This window comes from Eptesicus fuscus, chromosome 10, assembly GCF_027574615.1.
Source record: "Eptesicus fuscus isolate TK198812 chromosome 10, DD_ASM_mEF_20220401, whole genome shotgun sequence".
In the NCBI taxonomy this organism is placed as follows: Eukaryota; Metazoa; Chordata; class Mammalia; order Chiroptera; family Vespertilionidae; genus Eptesicus; species Eptesicus fuscus.
The window spans coordinates 21,092,028-21,112,972 of NC_072482.1; the positions used below are offsets into that span (position 1 = coordinate 21,092,028).

A 20,945-nucleotide genomic window follows, 5' to 3' on the forward strand; every position below is an offset into this window, starting at 1 on the left:
AGCCCAAAGAGAACCCCATAGGGAACAACAAACAGGGAAAGACTTGTAAGAAAGACACCAAGTCGTACTTATGGGATTGTGGGACAATGAACGTGGCCAGCTGTGCCTGAGTAGGTGCCCCTGGGGTGTGCTTGGGAAGAGCATGCCAGCTTGGGGCCAGGCCTAGGGCTGGTGTAGGCCCCCAGACAAGGAGTGAGAACCTAGGCAGTGGTTGTTTTCAGCAACAGTCTGGGGAGTCAGATTTTATTGTTCACTATATAAGCCTTCTAAAGTGTTTGTATTATTTACCAAGACCACATGATTATAATAAAAAGAAATTGGCTTACAATTTTGAGTCATTAAAAATAATTTAGCCAGGCTAGCGTGGCTTAGTGGTTGAACATTACGAATGAGGAGGTCATGGTTCAATTCCATTTAGAGCACATGCCTGGGTTGTGGGTTTGATCCCCAGTAGGGGGCGTGCAGGAGGCAGCCCATCAATGATTCTCATCATTGATGTTTCTATCTTTCGCTCCCTCTCCCTTCCTCTCTAAAATCAATTTAAAAAATATATTAAAAATAAATAAATAAATAAAATATATAATAATTTCTTTTTCCACTTAATTTCTCTAAGCTCAGACTCTCTGCTCTGGGGGGAGTCAGAGGAAAAAGTCATCCCCACACAGATGAGGAGCCTTGTCAACCCCGTCTGTCTTATTCATCAGGTGTGAGTTGGCCATGGCTTTGTCCGGGTGGGAATGAGGTGGGGCCGTTAGCTAAATGGAATCTCAGGCTGGGATCTGGCCATGCTGGGAGCAGGAGCTCAGGTCCCCGTGGGCTGGGGTCAGGATGCTGAAGGGCCCATCTTGTCATAACTCTGTTGAGCAGCTCATGGTCTGAGGAGGGGCGGGGGACTGAATGGGGCAGTGGGTGGTGTAGGATCCATGTGCTGTGGTGGCCCTGAGGAAATGGCCTGAAGGCTGGTGAGACATTAAGTCATTTCATAAGTAAGGATGTGTACGTGGATACATGTTCAGAAACTGATCAAGCCTGGGCGGAACGTCCAGTGTAGAGCTGGTGGGATTGTGTACCCCAAGCCCTTGGCAGGAGCCCTACTCCCTACCTGCTCCACCCACCGGGAACCACAGCTGTGCCTGTAACATCACCCTGAATAGGGAAACACAGCTGTGCCTGTATCATCACTCTGAAAGGGAACCACAGCTGTGCCTGTATCATCACCCTGAATAGGGAACCACAGCTGTGCCTGTATCATCACCCTGAATAGTCACCCCATCTCCAATCAGCCTTCCATCTCCCACCAGAGCCCCCTTGTGCGGCTAAGCTTACAAACTTTGGAACACAATAGTTATCCTTAAAGAAGGTATGTCAAGCCAAGGGAATCTTTGGGCCAATGTCATATTCATTGGTTATATCTTAATTGTCCAAGTTAGTTTGTTTGTTTTTATCAGGGTCTCAAAATGGTGTCCCCAGGACATTCTCTGTCCCCCACACACCCCCTTAGGGTTTACTGCATCATCCATCCTCTTCCTGACAATTTGTCACTTGCCACTTTTTTTCTATCCCAAGTACTCAGCATCGGATGGGTGTTGGAAAAATACACCCCCGCCCCCGCCAAAGCTCTGCTCACCCTTTCCCCAATGGTTCTGACCTGGATACAGACAACAAGGACAGGGCCCCATGTAGGCCACCGCCCTAAATATATCAGCTTCCTACTCATATATACGTTGATCTCAAAAAAGTGCTAAGAATCATCCACAATGGACAAGTTTAAAAATGCTCACATAACCAAATGGTTTCACGTTTCATTTAATTGGCATTTGCTGTTGATGGCAGTACTGCTTTGCTCTTTTCAGACACTTTACACCTAGAATCTACAGTGAGCTCCCGCACGTGCGATGCTGTGACTGCTCGCGCCTGTGCGCCATAGCGAGGCCTGCTGCCATTAGAACTGCAGAACGTGCCTGACCACGTCAACATAGTGGCTATCCGCAGGTGGCTTCCTCTGACTCCCAGGCTGCAGGAACTTCTTAATTGTAGGGATGTTGCTGATTCTTGCTTTAAACGCCTGGAATGAGAAACAGCAAAATCAGGGCCTCAGTAGTGGTCACAACCTTTAAGAAAAATAAAAACTTTGTCATGAGTGGAGGTTACTTAGACCAGCGGTGTATGGAGCCCAGTGTGTTGAATCTGAGTTAATCCCTCAATGCATGTTTGCTGATATTTCTGAGAAGGATAATACAATGCTAAACAATGGCTGGTGTGTATAGCATGAGTTAAATTATCTTAATTTTTAAAAATCACTGTCATAATTAGGCAGTGCATGTTAAAAACTCAAAAAATTCTTTAAGCTGCTAACTCCTGTTCTAGCAATTTATAAGGGAATAAGTAAAGGTGCTACCAAAGAAATAACTATAAGAATGTTAACACAGCCCTGCCAGGGTGGCTCAGTGGTTGAGTGTCAACCTATGAACCAAGAAATCACCAGTTCCATTCCCAGTCAGAGCACATGCCCAGGTTGTGGGTTCCATCCCCAGAAGGGGGTGTGTAGGAGGCAGCCGATTGATGTTTCTCTTTCATCGATGTCTCATTGAGGGACTTTGTGGGGGCCGTGGAGTCAGGGGGACTATCAGGAAGCAGAGTTGTTTGGTAGGAGATGGGAGGGAAACAACAAAGACAGACTTGTCATCCTTGCTTCATCAGGAAGAAGTCAAAGTGCTAAACAAATAAACAAAAAATGGAAAGCACTACAAAAATGAAAAGCACACCGAATGTTTATGCCAGAAACCAAAATAATCTATTCTTTTTTCCTTTGTAAGATTTTATTTCCTAACTAGAGGCCCAGTGCATGAATTCGTGCACAGGTGGGGTCCAGCCTGCCCCTCTCCTGATCAGGGTATGTGGGCCTATCAGGGGCCAGGCCAGCTGGGGGGAGGGGCCATGGGCAGTTGGCCGGCCGGCCCTAACCCCAATCGGGGGGGGGGGGGGCGCGATATGGGGCGGGGAGGGGCTGGTCAGGGGAAGGGGCTGTGGGCCAATCAGGGCGGGGGGGGGGGCGATCGGGGGCGAGGACGGCTGCAGTGGGTGTCATAGTGACCCATCGTTCTGGTCATTCTGGCGTTCCGGTCGTTGGCTTTTTATATATATAGAATGATCCTATAGTGTGAGCAGGAGAAAATTACAAAATGAATAAAATAATGATTTTTTTTAAAACAGTCTTCTTGTGGGGGCATGTGTGGGGAGGGGTGTGGGATGGGAATGGGGGGGATGAAGACAAATATGTGATACCTTAATCAATAAAGAAATTTAAAAATAAATAAATAAATAAATAAATAAATAAAATAAGTAAGTAAGTAAAACAGTCTTCTTGAGTTCCTTCTGAGATCGACCTGGAGGCACACTTTGTTTCATTCTTTGTTTTTATCCATTTTCCCCCTGGGTTTTGTGTAGATGTTAACACACTACCTTTAGCAGAGGGAAGTCCGAGAGAACAGAAGCATTGAGTTCTTCCACCATTAAAATAGCTTCTAAGAGTTGTACATCTGCCCAGCTGAATTTGTTGCCAACAAGGAAATCCTCTCCATGGTCTTTTAAAATCTGCAGAAAGAAAAATAACAAAGAATATCAAATAAAAGTAGAGACTATTTTGCCTAGCTAAACACTTACAAAACATGTACAGATCAAATTTGCTAAAGAATCTTTGCCTTGATGATCCTCAAGAATGCTGGCAAGGACAGGATGAAACCGATACTCTTACACGTTGCTGTAAATCAGCACCATCTTTTGGGAAATTTGTCAGTGATTATCAAGACAGCGTGGGTGGGGAAGTGCCAGAATGGAGCTCCCTGTTATGAGACTAGAGCTGGTTAAGTAAAAGTGTCCCCACCCACCAGAAGAGGGCGACACAAAGGTCATGATTTGTACCACAAATACAAATAAATCACAAATGGGATACAAGAAGTCCAAACGTGGTGAATATAAAGAAAGTAGCATTTATCCTACTTTCCTACAAAAACCATATCCCAGAGTAACCAAATATATTACGAGGGGAAGAGTCATTTTATAGAAAGGATTCCAGCTAATAAATGAAAAGCAACTGGCAGGATTGGGATGTCAACATTTGCATCCACTGATAAATCAGTGGGTCTAGGCACTGATCATAAATTACGTTGAGTCATAAGAACAGTGACAACCAGATGATATGTGCTTCCTAATGACATACACAACACCACCAATGAAGAGGTCTGGCCAAAATACATCAAACTTGAACCTGTCAAGCTTCTAATTCTAAATCCCAATTGACAGAAAATCTAGGGAATGAAAGAGTTATGTTGCAGTGGTAAAATCCAGACTGTGAGAAACTCAGCAAGACAAATTCAAGAGGAAAGAGGAGAGAAAGCAAGAGGAAAGAACTTGAAATTAAAAGGAGCTATTTTAAAATATTATGTAATTGACTAATTACAATAAACGAAATTGAGTTTGATCCTGATTTGAACAAATGAATTATTTTAAACATTTTGGAATGTGCTGGGATTAGGCCACACTTATTTCAAAATCCATAATATCATAAAGCCCAGTTCACAACACCATAACTCAAATAATCATACTAGTTTTCCCCCTTTTCAATGAAAGGTATTTCAACATCACTGCACGTTGTCCCCAACTAAACAGGAACTTGCTTGTCTAATACTCTGAGGTTCTGGCAAAACGCTTCATTATAATTTGGTCAATAATAAATCATTCTTTTTTAAGGCTAAGACTGAATTATTCTGAATTAGACTACAGAATTATGTTGTCCTGCAAACCTTTATATATGGAACCCTATACTAACAAGTCTTTATCATGTGGCATGCTGCTGGAACTTTAACAGATATACTGAGAAGACATCTGTAATTAGCTTTTGCCCCAAAATGATGTCAGAAAAAAGTTGTAACTTTAAGAGGCTTTGTCTTTTGAGTGAGGCGTGATTAGCCAACAGCATTAAAGCCTAAAGAAATATCTGACACAATGAATTGAGATGATGATGCCTTGGGCTGATCATTTGTTTGTTTGTTTGTTTGTTTAAATCAGAACAGAAATACCGTATCCTTTCATTGCACTAGGTTTATTCTAAGTCTGTTTTGTTGGGGGTTCCATAATTAGACATGCCATTTGTTTTGGAATCCTTATTAAAGTTTTAGTCCAAATGCAGGAAAGCTCTAACATGGTTTCTGTCTTTTCGGATACTCACTCTTTTAAATATTCTGATCAGCAATCGGAAATGTGCAAGACCTAGATCCCTGCAGCCTGGGAAGGGGAGGTGGGAACTTGCCTTGCCCCGCCCCCCTCCCTCTTTCGCTCCCAGCTTCTGTCCTTCCCTTCTGCATTTCCGCTCCGGGAAGAGAGGAGGATTGGAGGGTGGTCCCCATAGATGTCAGCTGCTCCCCTTGTCTACCCCCTCTCCCCCTGCCCGGCCCCACAGGATCTGAGTACGCAGCTGTCACTGGAGCATCAGGCGCCTGCCACACCGCTGGGCCCCGCCAGGATTGGCTCCCTGCAGCCTACCTTTTCAAAGACCGGGAAGTAACGGGTTTTAGCTTTTGTCACGATTAAAGCGATGTTCTCCTCTTTTTCCTTGGGGGGTTTGAACGCAGCCATCATGATCATCCCCATGAGGTCCTGAGTGCCATCGGCGTACATGTTGATCCTGACAAAACAGTGGGATTCATTCCCAGAGGAAGCCTCCAGTACGGGTTTCCCAACCGCAACTTCTATGGTTTAATAGGAATTGGGGCAAATGACTTGATTCTCCCTCCCTTCGTGTCCATGCTCAGGAATGATTTCTGAAGCCAGAACCAGCCAAGTGATCTCGGTATAGTAGGGTCTCTGGAAATGTTTAGTGAATAAAGGGACCCACGAAAGAACTAATGAGTGCCTCTAAGTTGAAATCTTCCATAAACAAGCAATTAGATTATTATGGATTTAAAGACCGAAATGAATGAAGTTTACCAAAAATACGAACCAATTTAGTACCAGGACCTTTTCACTTGGAAGACCTATCATTTATCAGGTCTTCTGTTGACCTGGCATCTGAGAAAGAAGTTTACTTTCCTAGTCAGGTCAGACGAATAACTCATATTGTTCTCTTAACATTTTTCCTTTTTAAAAAAGTGTTTTTTGGCAAACACTTTTTTTAAAAGGTTATTAAAAATCTAATCATAGTAGATGCATTACTATTATTTATTGCCCTATTGGTACAGTCATGCTATGCTACTTATCTCTGAAAGCAGTTTGAAACTCGTTAAGGGTTGTGTGTCTTTGTACCCCCACTATGTGCTAATCGTCCAACAAATTTAATGGTCTTCTTGGTTTTTGTCTTTCTTTTTAACATATATAAAATAATAATGTACTGTCATTGTCCTAGTTGAGTTACAAATGCTTTTTCTCCCAGATTAGATTGCCATGTAGTCTGCTTGCTTTAGTCTATTATAATTTATGCCCAACCCAGAGCAAAGAATATTAACAATGCTAACTATAGTTTCTGACACACCTCTTTGAAAAAAGCCCCTGGTATTTAAAAAACAACAATTAAAAACATGCACTGAGACAATGAGAAACAGACTGTTTTTGCACATTAGTATTTGTTTACATTGTTATAAAAGGATTCTATTCATACGCTGTGTTTGAAATTGCTTCTCTGGGGGTATACCCTTGGGTTAGAATGACTAAATCAATTTTAAAGATAGAGCTATGGGAAAGTTGGGATAAGCTTCCTCTTCTTATGTACTGCTCATTGCTATGTTATGATCTCTCCTTTTTCTGAACAATTGAGCTTGGGCCTTACTCCTACCAAGTCTTCTGTATTTACTGACCATTCCATCATATCCATGCTTATGGTGATAAGATATAAGAGACCACAGAAAATGCTCTTTGACCCCAAATCCAGATAAACTTTTATAGTTATCTTTGTTTTGTCTAAATCTACTTATCTCCTGTGAAATTAAACCAATCATCCAAATAGCCACAAATATTCACCCTCCAGTATTTGTGATAAAACCTGCAGTTTCTTCCATCAATAGATGGGGTCTGTTTCCTGGGCTGCCTTCGTAACTTGTTTTGACCAATAGAATGAGGTGGAATTAATAAGTAACTAGTTTTTAGCCTAGTACTTAAGAGGCCTTGTGTACTTTCACTCTCTCAGAGCCCTGCCTAGCCTCCATGAGACAAGTTCAAGATGAGAGGATGGGGCCCAGCTGATGTTGCTCAGTGGTTGAGCATTGACCCAGGAACCAATAGGACACCAGTTTGATTCCTGGTCAGGGCACATGCCAGGGTTGTGGGCTCAATCCCCAGTGTGGGGCATGCAGGAGGCAGCCAATCTCTGATGTTTCTCTATCATTGATGTTTCTATGTCTCTATCTCTCTCCCTTCCTTTCTCTCTAAAAATCAGTAAACACATACTTAAAAAAAAAAAAAAAGATGAGAAGATTGAAGGTGTATGGTCCATTTGCCTACCAATCAATATTCAGCCAACACCCACAACCAGAGCCTCCTGGCTGACCACTGGTTGACGTGTGAGTCCAGTCAAGATAAGTCAAGCCTGGTCCAGATACGCCCACCACTCAGATGACCCATAGACTGGTAAGTAATAATAAACACTTGCTGATTTATATCACTGGGCTTCAAGATGTGTTGCACTGCATTATTTGCAGTAATAGCTCATTGCTCAATATTTATTTATTAGTTCATTCATTTCCACCTTCATGTAGAGTAATTTTCCAGGTCATTTTATGAGAAGATATTTTGTTAGGAGTGGAGAGAGAATATGAGAATGTTGAATGCAGATTGCTATGAGCAGTAAAAGGAGAAGCCTAGAGTATTTATTCAGAGTTAAGTATAAATCATGCTGGGTGTAGCAAGAGTACATCTCCCCTTTGTTCCCTTGCCTTCTCCCCTCAGTCCAGGCTGAAAGGCTACAGCTGAGCCAGGTCTCAGTTGGTGCCTACAGAGGCCTGGATAAGAATCAAGTACAGACATAAATCCTATGGTACCTGACTGTCTCCTTCAGGTCCTTTCCATACAAGTTGTACTTGGCAGCCAGGTAGCTGAGGATGGCTCTGGTCTGCGTCAGCATCATCCCATCAATTTCAACCAGAGGCACTTGGCCAAAAAGCAGGCGCCCATCTGTGGTTTGAGCAAAGAAAAATTAAGATACTCTCCTTCTATGGCTGTTGTAAGCCTGCAAAAGTGTCCACTTTTAATTTTGTTGAATGATTTTTAGTTTTTATCCAATGTGGTGAGTTGAAGACCCCAGTTGTTGAGGAAATGACTACCATTTGCTTAATGGAAAATCTGAGATTTGCTTGATGGTTTCATGCATTTTTGTGTATTGCTTAGTCGTGATTATTCAGGATTTTCTTTTTTAAAAAAACATATTTTTATTGATTTCAGAAAAGGAAGAGAGAGAGATAGAAACATCAGTGATGAGAGAGAATCATTCATCAGCTACCTCCTGCACCCCGCACAATGGGGATTGAGCCCACAACCCAGGCATGTGCCCTGACTGGGAATCGAACTGTGATCTCATGAGTTGAGGCTCAACTACCGAACCATGCCAGCCAGGCTATTCAGGACTTTCTACATTTACTGTGACTGATTCTCAAAGTTTAGAGTGTACAAGAATCACCTGGAGGAGGTGGTTGCTAAAAATATTCACCCACTTCCCAGATATTCTGATTCAGGGGTGGAGTCTGAATTCTTTAAAAAGTACATCAGGTGGCACTCTAGGGCCATACAACATCAAGATGATGTGAAGCTAAGAACCCTGAAAAGATGAAATGAGATAACATTAGTAAAATGCTAAATACTGTCAATAGTAGATGTTTAGTAAAATCAAATTTTCTTCTTTGTGAGTGACTGCCTATATAAATAATGCATTTAAAAAGATACTACAGTTCTAGCCTGTTTGGCTCAGTGGATAGAGCATCGGCCCTCAGACCGTAGGGTCCTGGGTTCAGTTCTGGTCAAGGGCATGTACCTTGGTTGCAGGCTCGATCCTAGCCCTGGTCGGAGTGCATGTGGGAGGCAAACAATCGATGTGTCTCTCTCACATTGATGTTTCTCTCTCTCTGTCTCTCCCCTTCCTTTCCACCCTCTCTAAAAATCAGTGGAAAAATACCTTCAGGTGAGGATTAATCAAAAGTAAATAAATTCATATATAAATAAATAAATACTACAAATAGTGCTCTTTTCATGGGGTCTGGAAGAACTGAATAGACTTTATATTTCATTTATACCTCTGCATTGCTGAGATTAAGGAACTTGACCCAGAATAAAAACCAGACTTCACTAGTGCATTGGCAAAAGGCCACAATTAATTGCCCCAATTTCACTACCTTTCCTACCTTACTTAGTGAGAGGCAGTAGAGGATGGTGAGGAGAACACCAGTGCAGAAACCAGTAAGAGCTTTCAGGGAACTGGTGTCCCTGTCTAGCCGACGACATTAGGCAAGTCTCTTAACTTCTCTGAGCTTATTCTCTGATCTGTAACACTATCTGTCCTGTCTTACTGAGTTTCTTTGCGTAGGAATAAGATCATACAAGTAACCATGCTTTGTAAATATGAATACTGTTATTGAAACATCGATTTCCTAAAAGTTCTACATTTGTCCAATATTGGAGGAGTATCCAAAGCTGGGCTCTACTGCTTATGATGCAAATATCCGTTAGAATCAGGAGCTGATGATCGTCTTCTGAAGGATTAAAAAAATCTAAGATCAAGAGTGCAGAAAAGGCTGTTTGAAATCATTTAGTTCAAAGCATTTGTATTTTAGACAATGGCAGGGTGGAGGCCAAGGGAGGCACAGGTGCTTTGCCCAAACTGACAGTCAGGGGACAGCTAAGCCAGCAGAAGTGGCCTCCTGACTCCCAGCCCAGTGGCCCCGTGACCTTTCTGCCGTCCTTCTCTGCCTTTTGTTCACAAACAGCAGGAGTGGCCAGGAGGGTGTCCCAAACATAAGGCAGCCTCACAGACTCAAAGAGAGCTGGAGGATTTTAGAGGCTCTTCGGGAGCACTCCTGCCAGAATGATCATGGGTGAGATGATGGAGATACATTCATTTGTTTATTCAATATGTATGTACTTAATCCCTAATATGCACCAATAACTGTCCTTGTTTGTGGGAAAATGGGGCAGAAATAAAGAGGAAGAGGAGCTTCAGGGCGATTCCTGGACAAGAATTGGGAAAGGGGTAAGTGGGCCTTCCCACTAAATAAGACCTGGCACATTGCAATCTATGACCATAGAGATTATTTTTATGTTATGGTAAAGAGGAGACTTGTGTCAACTATACATTAATAAAAAAATATTTTTTTTAAAGACTGGATGTAGAGAAGTTAAAGGTGTTGCCCAAAGCCATACAGCTTGTAAATGGAAGGTCTGCTGACTATTGGGTGAATGTTTTCCTTAAAAAATAATTTGTCACCCTGGCCTGTATGGCTCAATTGGTTGGGCATCCTCCTGTGCACCGAAGGGTTGCTGTTCAATTCCCAGTCAGGGCACATGCTGGAGTTGCAGGTTCAATCCCCTTTAGGGAGCATTCAGATCAATGCTTCACTCTCACATCAATGTTTCTCTCTCTCCCCCTCCCCTCCTCTTTCTCTCAAATTAAAAAAAACACACAACACAATAAAATAATAATAGTAATTTGTCAATTTCATGATTGTTTATCAGCAACAATGGGACACTCAGGTTTCCTTAGATAAGAAAAATAATGTTATAGCTGTTAGAAATTTAAAAGTACTCTTTTTTTTCTCTGAGAAATTTTTCTGGGGAATCGTATGGATTAAAGATGTCTTCTTGGATCCAAATTTAAACAAATTTGGATCTTTTCTATAGTCTTGATTCTAAAATTGTGACCTAATACAATGATTTCCATTAATTTGTTAAAACCACCAAGAACAAATGGATATGAATGATGAGAACTAGAGGATATTTTAGGTCAAATTTCCCTTCCTTTTTTCTCCTTCCCCTTCAGCTCACTGGATCATTATTTAAGAATTCTTAAAGGATTCTTCAGTGGGATGGGGAGTTTTGAACCAATTGGCACTGGTCACCCATATTCATGCATCTTATCCAATTGAGGTCTGCGGGCGTAACCCACTTGATAAGCTTTTATGAAGGCTAAAGAGACCATGCAGATGACAAATTTAGCTTTGTGCCAGGGTCACAGTTAACAGACAATCCATGTTAGCAGTCATCTGTATGTCTTTTCTGGCAGTTGACATTCTAGAGTTCTGTGTTTTATAATGAAATGAGTACTTCCAGAAACACATTTCTATTTTTTCCAATAAGATGAGATTGAACAAATCTAGGCTTACCCTTCTGCAACTTCTCATATTGCTCTCTTGTTTCAAGAAATTCTTCTTCAAACTGGATAAAGGACAGAGACCTTGTTATAACTTTAATAAAGTGCTGAGAGACAGAGATGTGAGGGGAGAGGGGGAGGAGGGAGAGAGAGAGAGAGAGAGAGAGAGAGAGAGAGAGAGAGAGAGAGAGAGAGAAGGAGAGAGATGGAGAGAAATGCTCATGGTATAAAATGCCCAATGGCTTCAAGAAAGGAAAAATTTAAAAGGAACACAAAGCCGTCAACTACCACACAGCTGAAAATTCTGATAGAGTGTGTGTGTGTAGAGTAGCTTAGAGTCACTTGGGACTGGAACCGCTTTTTGCTCTTGGCCTACTTAAAGCCTACCCCACAGCCCCCATTCATATTTTTCCTTTTCTTTGCCTTAGCTCTTTCTTCTCTCCAAACTCTTGTCTTTTTCTCCAACTTCCCCAATGATTTCTCCTCTTCTGTTTTTTCTTTTCTTTCTCCTCTCCTTTCTGTGTTATTTTCCTTCTAATCAGATTTCTCTTTGATGCTCATATATTCAATGAAAGGGGTCCAAAGATCATTACTCAGGTGAAGTTAATATCACTTGTTGATGGAGTTTCTAAAGCTTTTGTGACAAAGAGTGACTTTTGTCCCTCAAACCTGGAGATGGGGGCAGGATAAGGTGAGCAATGTTAGGAGAGAAGTCCCTAAAGGGAATAGAGAAAAACCGAGATCACGAGCCCTTGTTCCAGAGATGACATCGAAATAGAGAAAAGCAAGTCCATACCTGCATGAAACCAAACAATAACACTTGTGAAAATCTATGAAAAGTCAGTGGAGAGGGAACTCAGAGTTAAAAAAAGAACCCAGTGGGGCAGGCTCTTCAGAGGGTGATTCAAGGGGAGACCAGACTGCAGTGGGCCTAGGATTCCAGTCGGCAGCCCTGGTAGCACGTGACTGAGATGCTACGGCAGAGCTAGAGACCCCAGGAAACCAGCTGGGCCAGATGAAAGAAAGGATCCCTACGTGGTTTCCTTTCTCTCCTTTATCTTATGACCCACCAAGATCCTTCCAGCCCCGACAAAGCTCCCAGAACACCTTCCTTGGCTTCTGCCCTCCCACCCCTGCGTAAACCAAGGACCATGATCCCCTCCACATCACTTACAAAGGAAGACAGCTGGAAGGAGAAAGAGTCAGTATGGCTGGAAGGCACCATCCTGAATTTTGAAGAGGGAAGAGGCTCACTTCATTCCCACCCAAATTGCCCTCCTTCCTTTTCCCAATCAGGAACCAACCTCCACGCCCGCTGCAGCCAGCAGCCAGCGGATCGACTCCATCCTGCCTCGGCCAGGAAAGTACCAGAGCTTGGGTTTGGCTGCCATGACGCCCGGCTCAGGGTTTCCTAAAGGGCCAAAAAAGATGTTTAAAGAGCAAACTAACACACACCTTACGGAGTGTACCTGTTTGTAACAATTCCAAGACAGGCGAAGGAAGCTGTGGTTTAGGGATGCATACATAGTAGGTAAAACTATGAAGAAAAGCCGGAAAAGAATGATCCCAGCAGCAGGATGGTGGTCACCTCTAGTGGGAGAATGCAGGCTATGATTGGAGGAGCTTGAGGCATCCTGGGATGCTCTATTTCTTAAAACAGAATTAGTAATTAGCCTTTATTATTTATCTTTAAACTGCATATAGCCCTAGCTGGTTTGTCTCAGTGGACAGAGAGTCGGCCTGTACAATGAAGGGTGCTGGGTTCGATTCCAGTCAAGGGTGTGTGCCTGGGTTGTGAGCTCAATCCCCAGTGGATGGCGTGGAAGGAGGCAGCCAATCAGTGATCCTCTCTCATCAATGATGTTTCTATCTCTCTCTCACTCTCCCTTCCTCTCTCAAATCAATAAAAATATTTTAAAAAATAAACTGCACATAAATGTTTTTGCAATCTCCTATATGCATGTATGCTCTATCTCACAATTTAAGGAAAAAGAAGAGATTATACATATCAAGGTTTTCTGTAGATTTGAGAGACTGCCTCTTGTATTTTGAGAAAAGGAACCAGGAGTTAATATGATGGTTTCATTAATGATCTTACAAAATATAATCTTTTCTAACAGCAGCAAGGGGCTGGGCTTGTTTGGATTAAAATGTTCGGTGGGAATTGGGGAATCTCATTTCTGCCAAAGACTTTCCTGAGTGCTGGGACAAGCATAGACACAGACCTACACAGGACCAGGATTCAAGTCCTTACCTGGCCAGCAAGGAGCTGGGTAAGCTTAGGACCAGTTCACTAAACCGTGTTCCGCCTTCATGTCCTCGTCTATAATTTAGAAAAATTATACTAGGAGAGTAGAATGATAATGCAAGCAGACCTGACAGTACTTTCTGCCTCATTGTCACAGAGCCACAGGGATTATTATGTTAGTGACCCCTGTGTATGTCACAGGATTATTGGGGTGATCAAATGAGAAAAAGGTAAAGTGCTTTGAATAAACTAAAGCTCTTTACCAACTTAGAGGATTGTTGGGTCTCCTTTACCCACATTTGCCCCTTGAGCCCTATATGCTTTAAGGAAACGGCAAGAATACTTCCGGCTGGCACAGTGCCCGAGGCTCTGTGGCTGGGAGGGTGCTCAGGAAGCATCAGGCGAGCACACGGATGGAGAGGCTGACCTCAGCTGCCCAGGCGGCACCTGCTGTGGTCCTCACCGTTGTACAACCTTAGTCCACCTCTCCAAGCCTCAGTCTCCTACTCCTTAAAATGGGGTAGTGGTTGTGAGGATTGAGTAAAAGTGATAGATGAAATACGTACAATATCTGACCCATATCAAGTGAAGTCCTCGCTTCTTGGAGCAAATTGCCAGTGGGTTTAGCAATTCTTTGAGTTTTTTATGCTAAGGTAGGTGTGCCTATCAGTTTTACATGGGATTTATAAGTGTTTGTTGCAAATGCAATTGATATTTGCAAAAGGGAGCTAAAACTTTTTGTGAATCTGACTCCATATTGTAATACAAGATATTCAACAAGTAAAATCTGGGGTGGCTTTTGCCTTCATTTTGTGAACAGAGCATTTTCATGGTTCACTGTTACAAGGAAGTGTATTTTGTATTTTATGTACAGACTTTGTGCCCACAGCTTCCCCCACTTCACTTCGGCTGGCCCCTTGCACATTCTCTGGGCACATGGGAGATGGAAGGATGTAACTTTGAAGACCCAGGGCTGAATTACAAGGGACAGAATCGCTCCCCTCCCTGCCATCCCCTCCAAGGCTTAAATGGTGCCGAGGGAGCCCTAAAAGCCCAGGCTTAGAATGAAGGAGACCCCATCTCAGATAAACAGGCCTAAAACCAGCAACCCTCCCTTCTAGTCCAAGAGAAGGAAACGTTTTTCTCTAGTTGTTAATAACTAGCCACCGCTTCTTGGAAAAGTCCCAGCAAATGTTGAAGTGCCCCATAAATAAATCTCTTTAAAAAAATATTTTTATTGATTTTTTACAGAGACGAAGGGAGAGGGACAGAGAGCTAGAAACATCGATGAGAGAGAAGCATCGATCAGCTGCCTCCTGCACACACACACTCCCCCCCCCCCCCCCGCCCCACTGGGGATGTGCCCGCAACCAAGGTACATTCCCTTGACCGGAATCGAACCTGGGACCTTTCAGTCCGCAGGCTGACGCTCTATCCACTGAGCCAAACCGGTTAGGATCTCAGCTGAGTCTGGCCAAGCAGCCACCATTCCTCATCTCTCAGTCTCGGCTGGCTCCGTGGCCTTCTAAATGAGATGATATTTTTAAGAGGCTCAGCAGAACTTCAGTGCCCATGCCCAACCCCTCCCAGGAAGGGCTGTTCCTTCTAGAAGGACTGAGCACTGAGAAGGAGCCCAATACCTCTTATGAGCTCACACCCCAAGAACCAGCTGAACTCTTCACTACAAAATTCTAACGAGGAAAAAATCTGGAAGGCAGGAGTGATGGTGTAGTTCTTCCGTCTCTTATAGAACCAACCCAGACACGTGGCAGCTGTCACCTCAATGTGCCACTTTGAGATATATACCAGTTCCTGAACGTGTTAAAGTTCTGTGTCCCATCTTTCATTGTCTCAGCATCAAACATTTAGTGAACTCCTACTATGGATATAGTACTAGGTTAGGCACTCCAGGCACACAAAGATAAAAAACATGTAGTTCCTGCCATCAAAAACCTTACCTATATCGAGTGATGGAAACATCCAGACTAACAAGAGGTAAGTCAGAATGAAATGGGTGTTTAACAAAAGCATGAGTAAATCTGTTTCACATACTCACGACTGTAAAGCTACTTTTGCCCCCACCCTGTCTATATGTTTGTTTCTCAGCCCTACTGCTCCCTGCCCCATGGCATTATAGGTTAAGGACAAAACCAAGTCCTTTAGTCCTCTATCCTTGACCTCTAATAAATGTCAACAAAGATTAGGGTAAATTACAGCTTGGTAATACGGAAGACCGGCTTTGTTTACCCTTCAAATAGAAAACCCAATTATTCTCATTGTTAAAAAAGAAAAAAAGCACACCATCAAAGCTTAAAGAACAGGTGCAGTGGAAGCTTTCATTCCGGCTGGCCGTGGGAAATGAAGAGGAGGGAACAAAGGAGCAGTGCTTTCTGGATGGTACCCAAGATACAAGCACTCTGACCAAGAGCTGCTGGAAGACCCGGAACCCCAGGCATTGAGTTGAGTATAAATCCATTCCCATCTCTTCAAAGCTCATGGTTGTGCTACTGATGTTGACCAAAAGGTGTGTCCTGAACTCAGCAAACCTGGAAGGGTCCCCACAGAGGTCAAATGACATTGGTAACTGAGACTCACCTGCTAGGGCTCGCAGACTTCACCTGTGAGCAGCTTCACCTGAGATGAGAGTGGGGTGCATTTCCCCACCCAGAGTCCCAGGGACCCACGCCTCAGGAGGGTCAGCAGGAAGCAGCCATGATGGCATGACAGCCTTTGGAGAGTCAGGGTGTGGTCCTTGGATAATAAATATGCCCCAAATTTTTTAGAAAATAGAACATGTATCTATTTTACTGGGAGTGCTGGGCACCCACAGTGAAAGCGTATTTCAGCTCTACCTCTCACTTGAGCAAGGTTTTTAACCTCTCTGAGCCTCAGTTTCCTCATTTGTACAGCAAAGCTAATAGCTCCTAATTCATTTGATTAGATATGAGGTGAACCTAAGATAATGTGTACAAACTGCTGAATAAATGGTGCGCGCGCGCGCGCACACACACGTATCTCCACAATGCAGCGGCATTCACATGTACTTCCCAAAAGAAACTCAGGGATGGCATTCTCTGCAAGTGTGTTGGACCAGCAGCAGCAGCTTCGCCCGAAAGCATGTTAGAAATGCAGAAGCACAGTCCCTGGGCCCAATCTGTGAATCAGAGTCTGCATTTTTCAAAACATGCCCAGGCGATTCACTTGTATATTTAAATAAAGTTTGAGAAGCCGAGTTTAGAATGAAAACCCAACTAACCTGCACCTGGGGCTGAGTGTGAGGCTCTGGGTCACTCTTCCCAGAGACTGCTGGGCAGGCACAAATTGCAGAGCATGGCGTTTATAAGGTAGATGGAGCAAATGGTGATGTGATGGAGTTGTGGGTGGCTCAGAATAGAGAGAAAGAAGGGCAGAGGGAACTGGAGAGAATTGTAAGTAAATTGTGAGATCATTTGTATTGATCCCCCTCTATGAGAGGAATTCCACTCGGCCGGTGTGGCTCAGTGGTTGAGCATGGGACCATGAACCAGGAGGTCACGGTCCAATTCCCAGCCAGCGCACATGCCTGGATTGTGGGCTCAAACCCCAGTAGGGGTCATGCAGGAGGCAAATGATCAATGATTCTCTATCATCATTGATGTTTCTACCTCTCTCTCCCCTTCCCTTCCTCTCTGCAATCAATATATACATACTAGAGGCCTGGTGCATGGGATTCGTGCACTGGTGGGGGGCATGGCCTGCGGGGATCGGCCCGCTGTGGGAGTACTGCTCATCCCAGTCAGGAAGCAGCACTCCCACTGTGGGAGCGCACTGACCACCAGTGGCAGCTCCAGTCTGTCCCCTGGTGGTGAGTGCATATCATAGCAACTGGTCGATCGGTTGTTCTGTTGTTTGGTCTCTGAGCTTTCATTACAAAGAATATTTTTAAGAGAGGAATTCCTAGGATATGAGCGAGACCTTCTTCAATTCCCAATGTTAACAAAGTACCAGATATGAAGGTTCCAGCCCTGGGCATGTCTGGAAGAAATGTCAGTCCTCAGCTATAAAATGAAGAGTTGGTTGAATTAGACAATTTCCTTTGTTTCTTCCAGTTTTAACAATCCTTCTGATATTGTTTCTCTTCCCTCATCTTTTTCTTTGGTCTCTGCTCCTATCTGCTGAATGCATGTGTCGGGAAAGCAGCCAATCTTTTGGGGTGAAATTCTAGTGAACTGACAATGTCTAACAGTCACTCTGGATGACTTAGGCAAAACAACACATATTTTTCTCAATTATTTGAACAGGTTGGCAAAAAGCGGGCTTTTATTGACTTTTCTGGATTATAAAAAATTCAAGGGGTTCATTTAAAAGGTTGCCAGTTTTAGCAAATATTTTGGGTCAGAATACAAGATGTCAGTTCTAAATCTATTATCCATACAAGTTGCCTTAACATTTATTCTGGCTTCTCCAATGGATCAGAATGGCCTATCTACATTATAACCAGCAGATCAAAATTTGTCATAGAGACAAAAAACTCTCCCAGGTAACCCTGTATTCCCCACAGAACTGTACTTTGCTAGATTGGAAAGAGTAGCTCATTTTAGCTTTAAGTATATACTGCTTCAGAGCACAACCAAGACTTTCCGTATAGCTTTAAAGTTTGTCTGTTTTTACTCGATTATGAATTATTTCTCTTCTATTTTGCTAATATATAACAATAGCAAAGCACTTCATTAGTTAGATCTGACATATTCAGTATTTGGATTTTATCAAAGGGAAAGTCTCCTACACAAAACTTGCTCCTTTGAAAAGAGCTCAAGTATTTATATGGAATTTTTAATACACAAACCCAGCAGAACAATAGTCCTAGGTGGAGAGGGGGTGGGTTACTGATGGAATAGGACGATCAGGAGGGAGCACTAATCCGAGCTCACATGCTAAGCATCTTCTCCAGAGAGCTTTATATTTCAGTTTCAGAACCTAAGTTTCCTTTCCATGAGGGTCTAATGGATTGATTCACATTCCCAAAACCCACAAGAGGTTGGCTTATCCTCCCCCGCCCCCCAAGACTTACAAACTTACTTATCAGAAAGATACAGCCAAGAGAGAGACTTTCATATACCTAGGTCACCAAGGCTGCTTAGAGAATAAGCCACGGGAGCCTCCACATGGCCAGAAGCTGTTTAAAGTCCTAGAAAAAAAATGGTGTCAGGGCTTGACTCAGAGACTCCTGCTTTTCAACTTGCAGTTCCCCAGGCATGCAGGACCCCAGAGGAAGACCCCAGTGGCAGATTATTTGGATGAAATCTTCCAAGCATAGTGGAGTAGACACCTAGAGGCAGGAGACTTAGTTTCCCCGTTAGCACCCCGGCACAGAGCAGGTGGCATCTCTGTTTTTTCAACTATGTAAAAAAATACGAGATTTGCCTAAGAGGGAAAAATGTAATGGCTCATATAGTAATACATGTTTATGTTCTGCTAGGTCTGTTATGTCCACCAATCAACTGAAGCACCACTGTCCTCTCACATGTAATGTGTGACATGGATGTGAGGGATGTTCATGTCTGGTACCATGTGATCAGGCATAGGCAGTGAAAGTCTTCAAAAGGCCTAGATGTAACCTGCCATACCGTGTTCATATGCGTATCTACTCTGCAGGGAAAAGATATCTGTTCCTTTCATTTGACATAGGTAAGTTCAGAAATACAGGCATTAAATTAACCACAAAGTTAAAACAATTGCTGACTATAAGCTGCATATTTGGCCACAAAATGTAACTACCCAACCAAGCCCAAGAAAAGTATACAAAAATTTAACCACTAACCTTATCACTTCCTGGCTCTTGTCTCTGGTGTGGTGGGGGGTGAAGTGAAGGTTTATAACCCTTATCTGTCCAGTTGCAAGCTCCGCCCACTCAAGGGATTAGCCAGTGAATATTCCAGTTTGTACACGCCCCCGGGGCTTCACTTTACACCCATTGTCAGTGTATAATAATAACAGCCACAATATATCAGATGATTACAGCTTATGGGTAAGTGAAATCTATGACAGCAATGTTATAAGGGACAGGAGGGAGGAATTGGGAATACTGTGTTATAAGGTAACTGCAGTATCTGTAAAGCATTATAGTGTTATTTGAAAGTGGTCTTAGTGTAGCTTAAATATATATTGCAAACTCTAGGGCAACAAATTAAACTTTAAAAAAAAATATGAGCTATAGCCCTAGCTGGTTTGGCTCAGTGGATAGAGTGTTGGCCTGTGGACTGAAGGGGTCCCGGGTTCGATTCTGGTCAAGGGCACATGCCCAGATTGCAAGCTCGATCCCTGGTAGGGGGTGTGCAGGAGGCAGCCAATTAATGATTCTCATCATTGATGTTTCTATCTCCCTCTCTGAAATCAAGAAAAATATATATATTTTAAAATGAGCTATAATTGACATGCTAAGAAAAAATGGAACCATATATAAGCTCAATTAAAACCAAAGAATGCAGAAAAAGAGGGAAAGACAAAGGGAAAAACCAACAAAGAACAAGGGAAACAAATAGAAAACAGTTACAAACATGGTAGAGATTAATTCAGCCACGACAATAAGGATTTTAAATGTGGTCTTAAATACATCAATTAAAACACAGAGACTATGGGTGGACTGAAACCAATTATATTTTCTACAAGAAACCCACTTTAAGTATAAAGACAGAGACTGATTAAACAGATCAAATGGCCAGAGGGTGTCAAGTGCTCTGAAGAAAACAAAATGATGAGAAAGAGGCACTTGGTTGTTCGGGGAGTGCTACAGGCCTCTGTCCTGAGGGACTCCCTTAGGTGGGGACATGTGCGCCGATAGGACAAGAAGGAACCCGCCCTGCAATCTCCTGGGCACGTTCGATGAAGAGGGAACACCAGCAAATACAAGAGCCCACACTGGTTGTTTGTAGCAGACCCTGCCCAGTGGAACTCATTTTCTGCTCTGTTGGGTTCCCCAGGAGGCTGGCCCCTACCAACGGCCCCAGCCAGGCAGCAGGAGGAGCTCAGGTGTTCCTCGAGGCACCCAGTCTGCCAAAGCCTTTCTGAGTGGCTAATGCTGGGTCCCAGGCTCCTTACCCGCTGCACCTCCTCCTCCGTCACAGACACAGAGCCTCACACCATCAGCTTTCCCCTTTTGTCCCAGACACCAGGCCTCTGTACCTGATCTATTTATACATGGCTCTGCCCTTTAACCTCACTGGTTCGCCTGACCTGAGGGGGGTGGCGGGGGGGGGGGTGGGGGATGGGGACTTATTGCCAATTTGGCAACCGAATTGCACAATTTAAGGTCATGTAACCATGAGCAGGAAAGACATGGGAATCTGTCCTCCCTGGAAACAGCCCGCCTCTAGTGTT

General features: G+C 43.4%; 1 protein-coding gene across 2 annotated transcripts; it reads right to left on the reverse strand.

Annotated features, from left to right (window-relative positions):
* Positions 1–1,799: 1,799 nt before the first annotated feature.
* LOC103283122 (glutathione S-transferase A4-like) lies at positions 1,800–20,721 on the reverse strand. 2 transcript variants are annotated; one of them, XM_054722100.1, is made up of 7 exons: positions 20,667–20,721; positions 12,646–12,752; positions 11,355–11,406; positions 8,028–8,160; positions 5,542–5,683; positions 3,463–3,594; positions 1,800–2,065 (listed from the first exon to the last, which is right to left on the reverse strand). In XM_054722100.1, exons 2-7 carry the CDS (start codon positions 12,730–12,732, stop codon positions 1,943–1,945), a joined length of 669 nt encoding a protein of 222 aa, XP_054578075.1. In that variant the 5' UTR covers positions 12,733–12,752; positions 20,667–20,721; the 3' UTR covers positions 1,800–1,942. The 2 variants fall into 2 exon arrangements, with proteins under 2 accessions (XP_054578075.1, XP_054578076.1); XM_054722101.1 differs by lacking the exon at positions 12,646–12,752 and having other exon boundaries at positions 20,667–20,716.
* Positions 20,722–20,945: the final 224 nt, after the last annotated feature.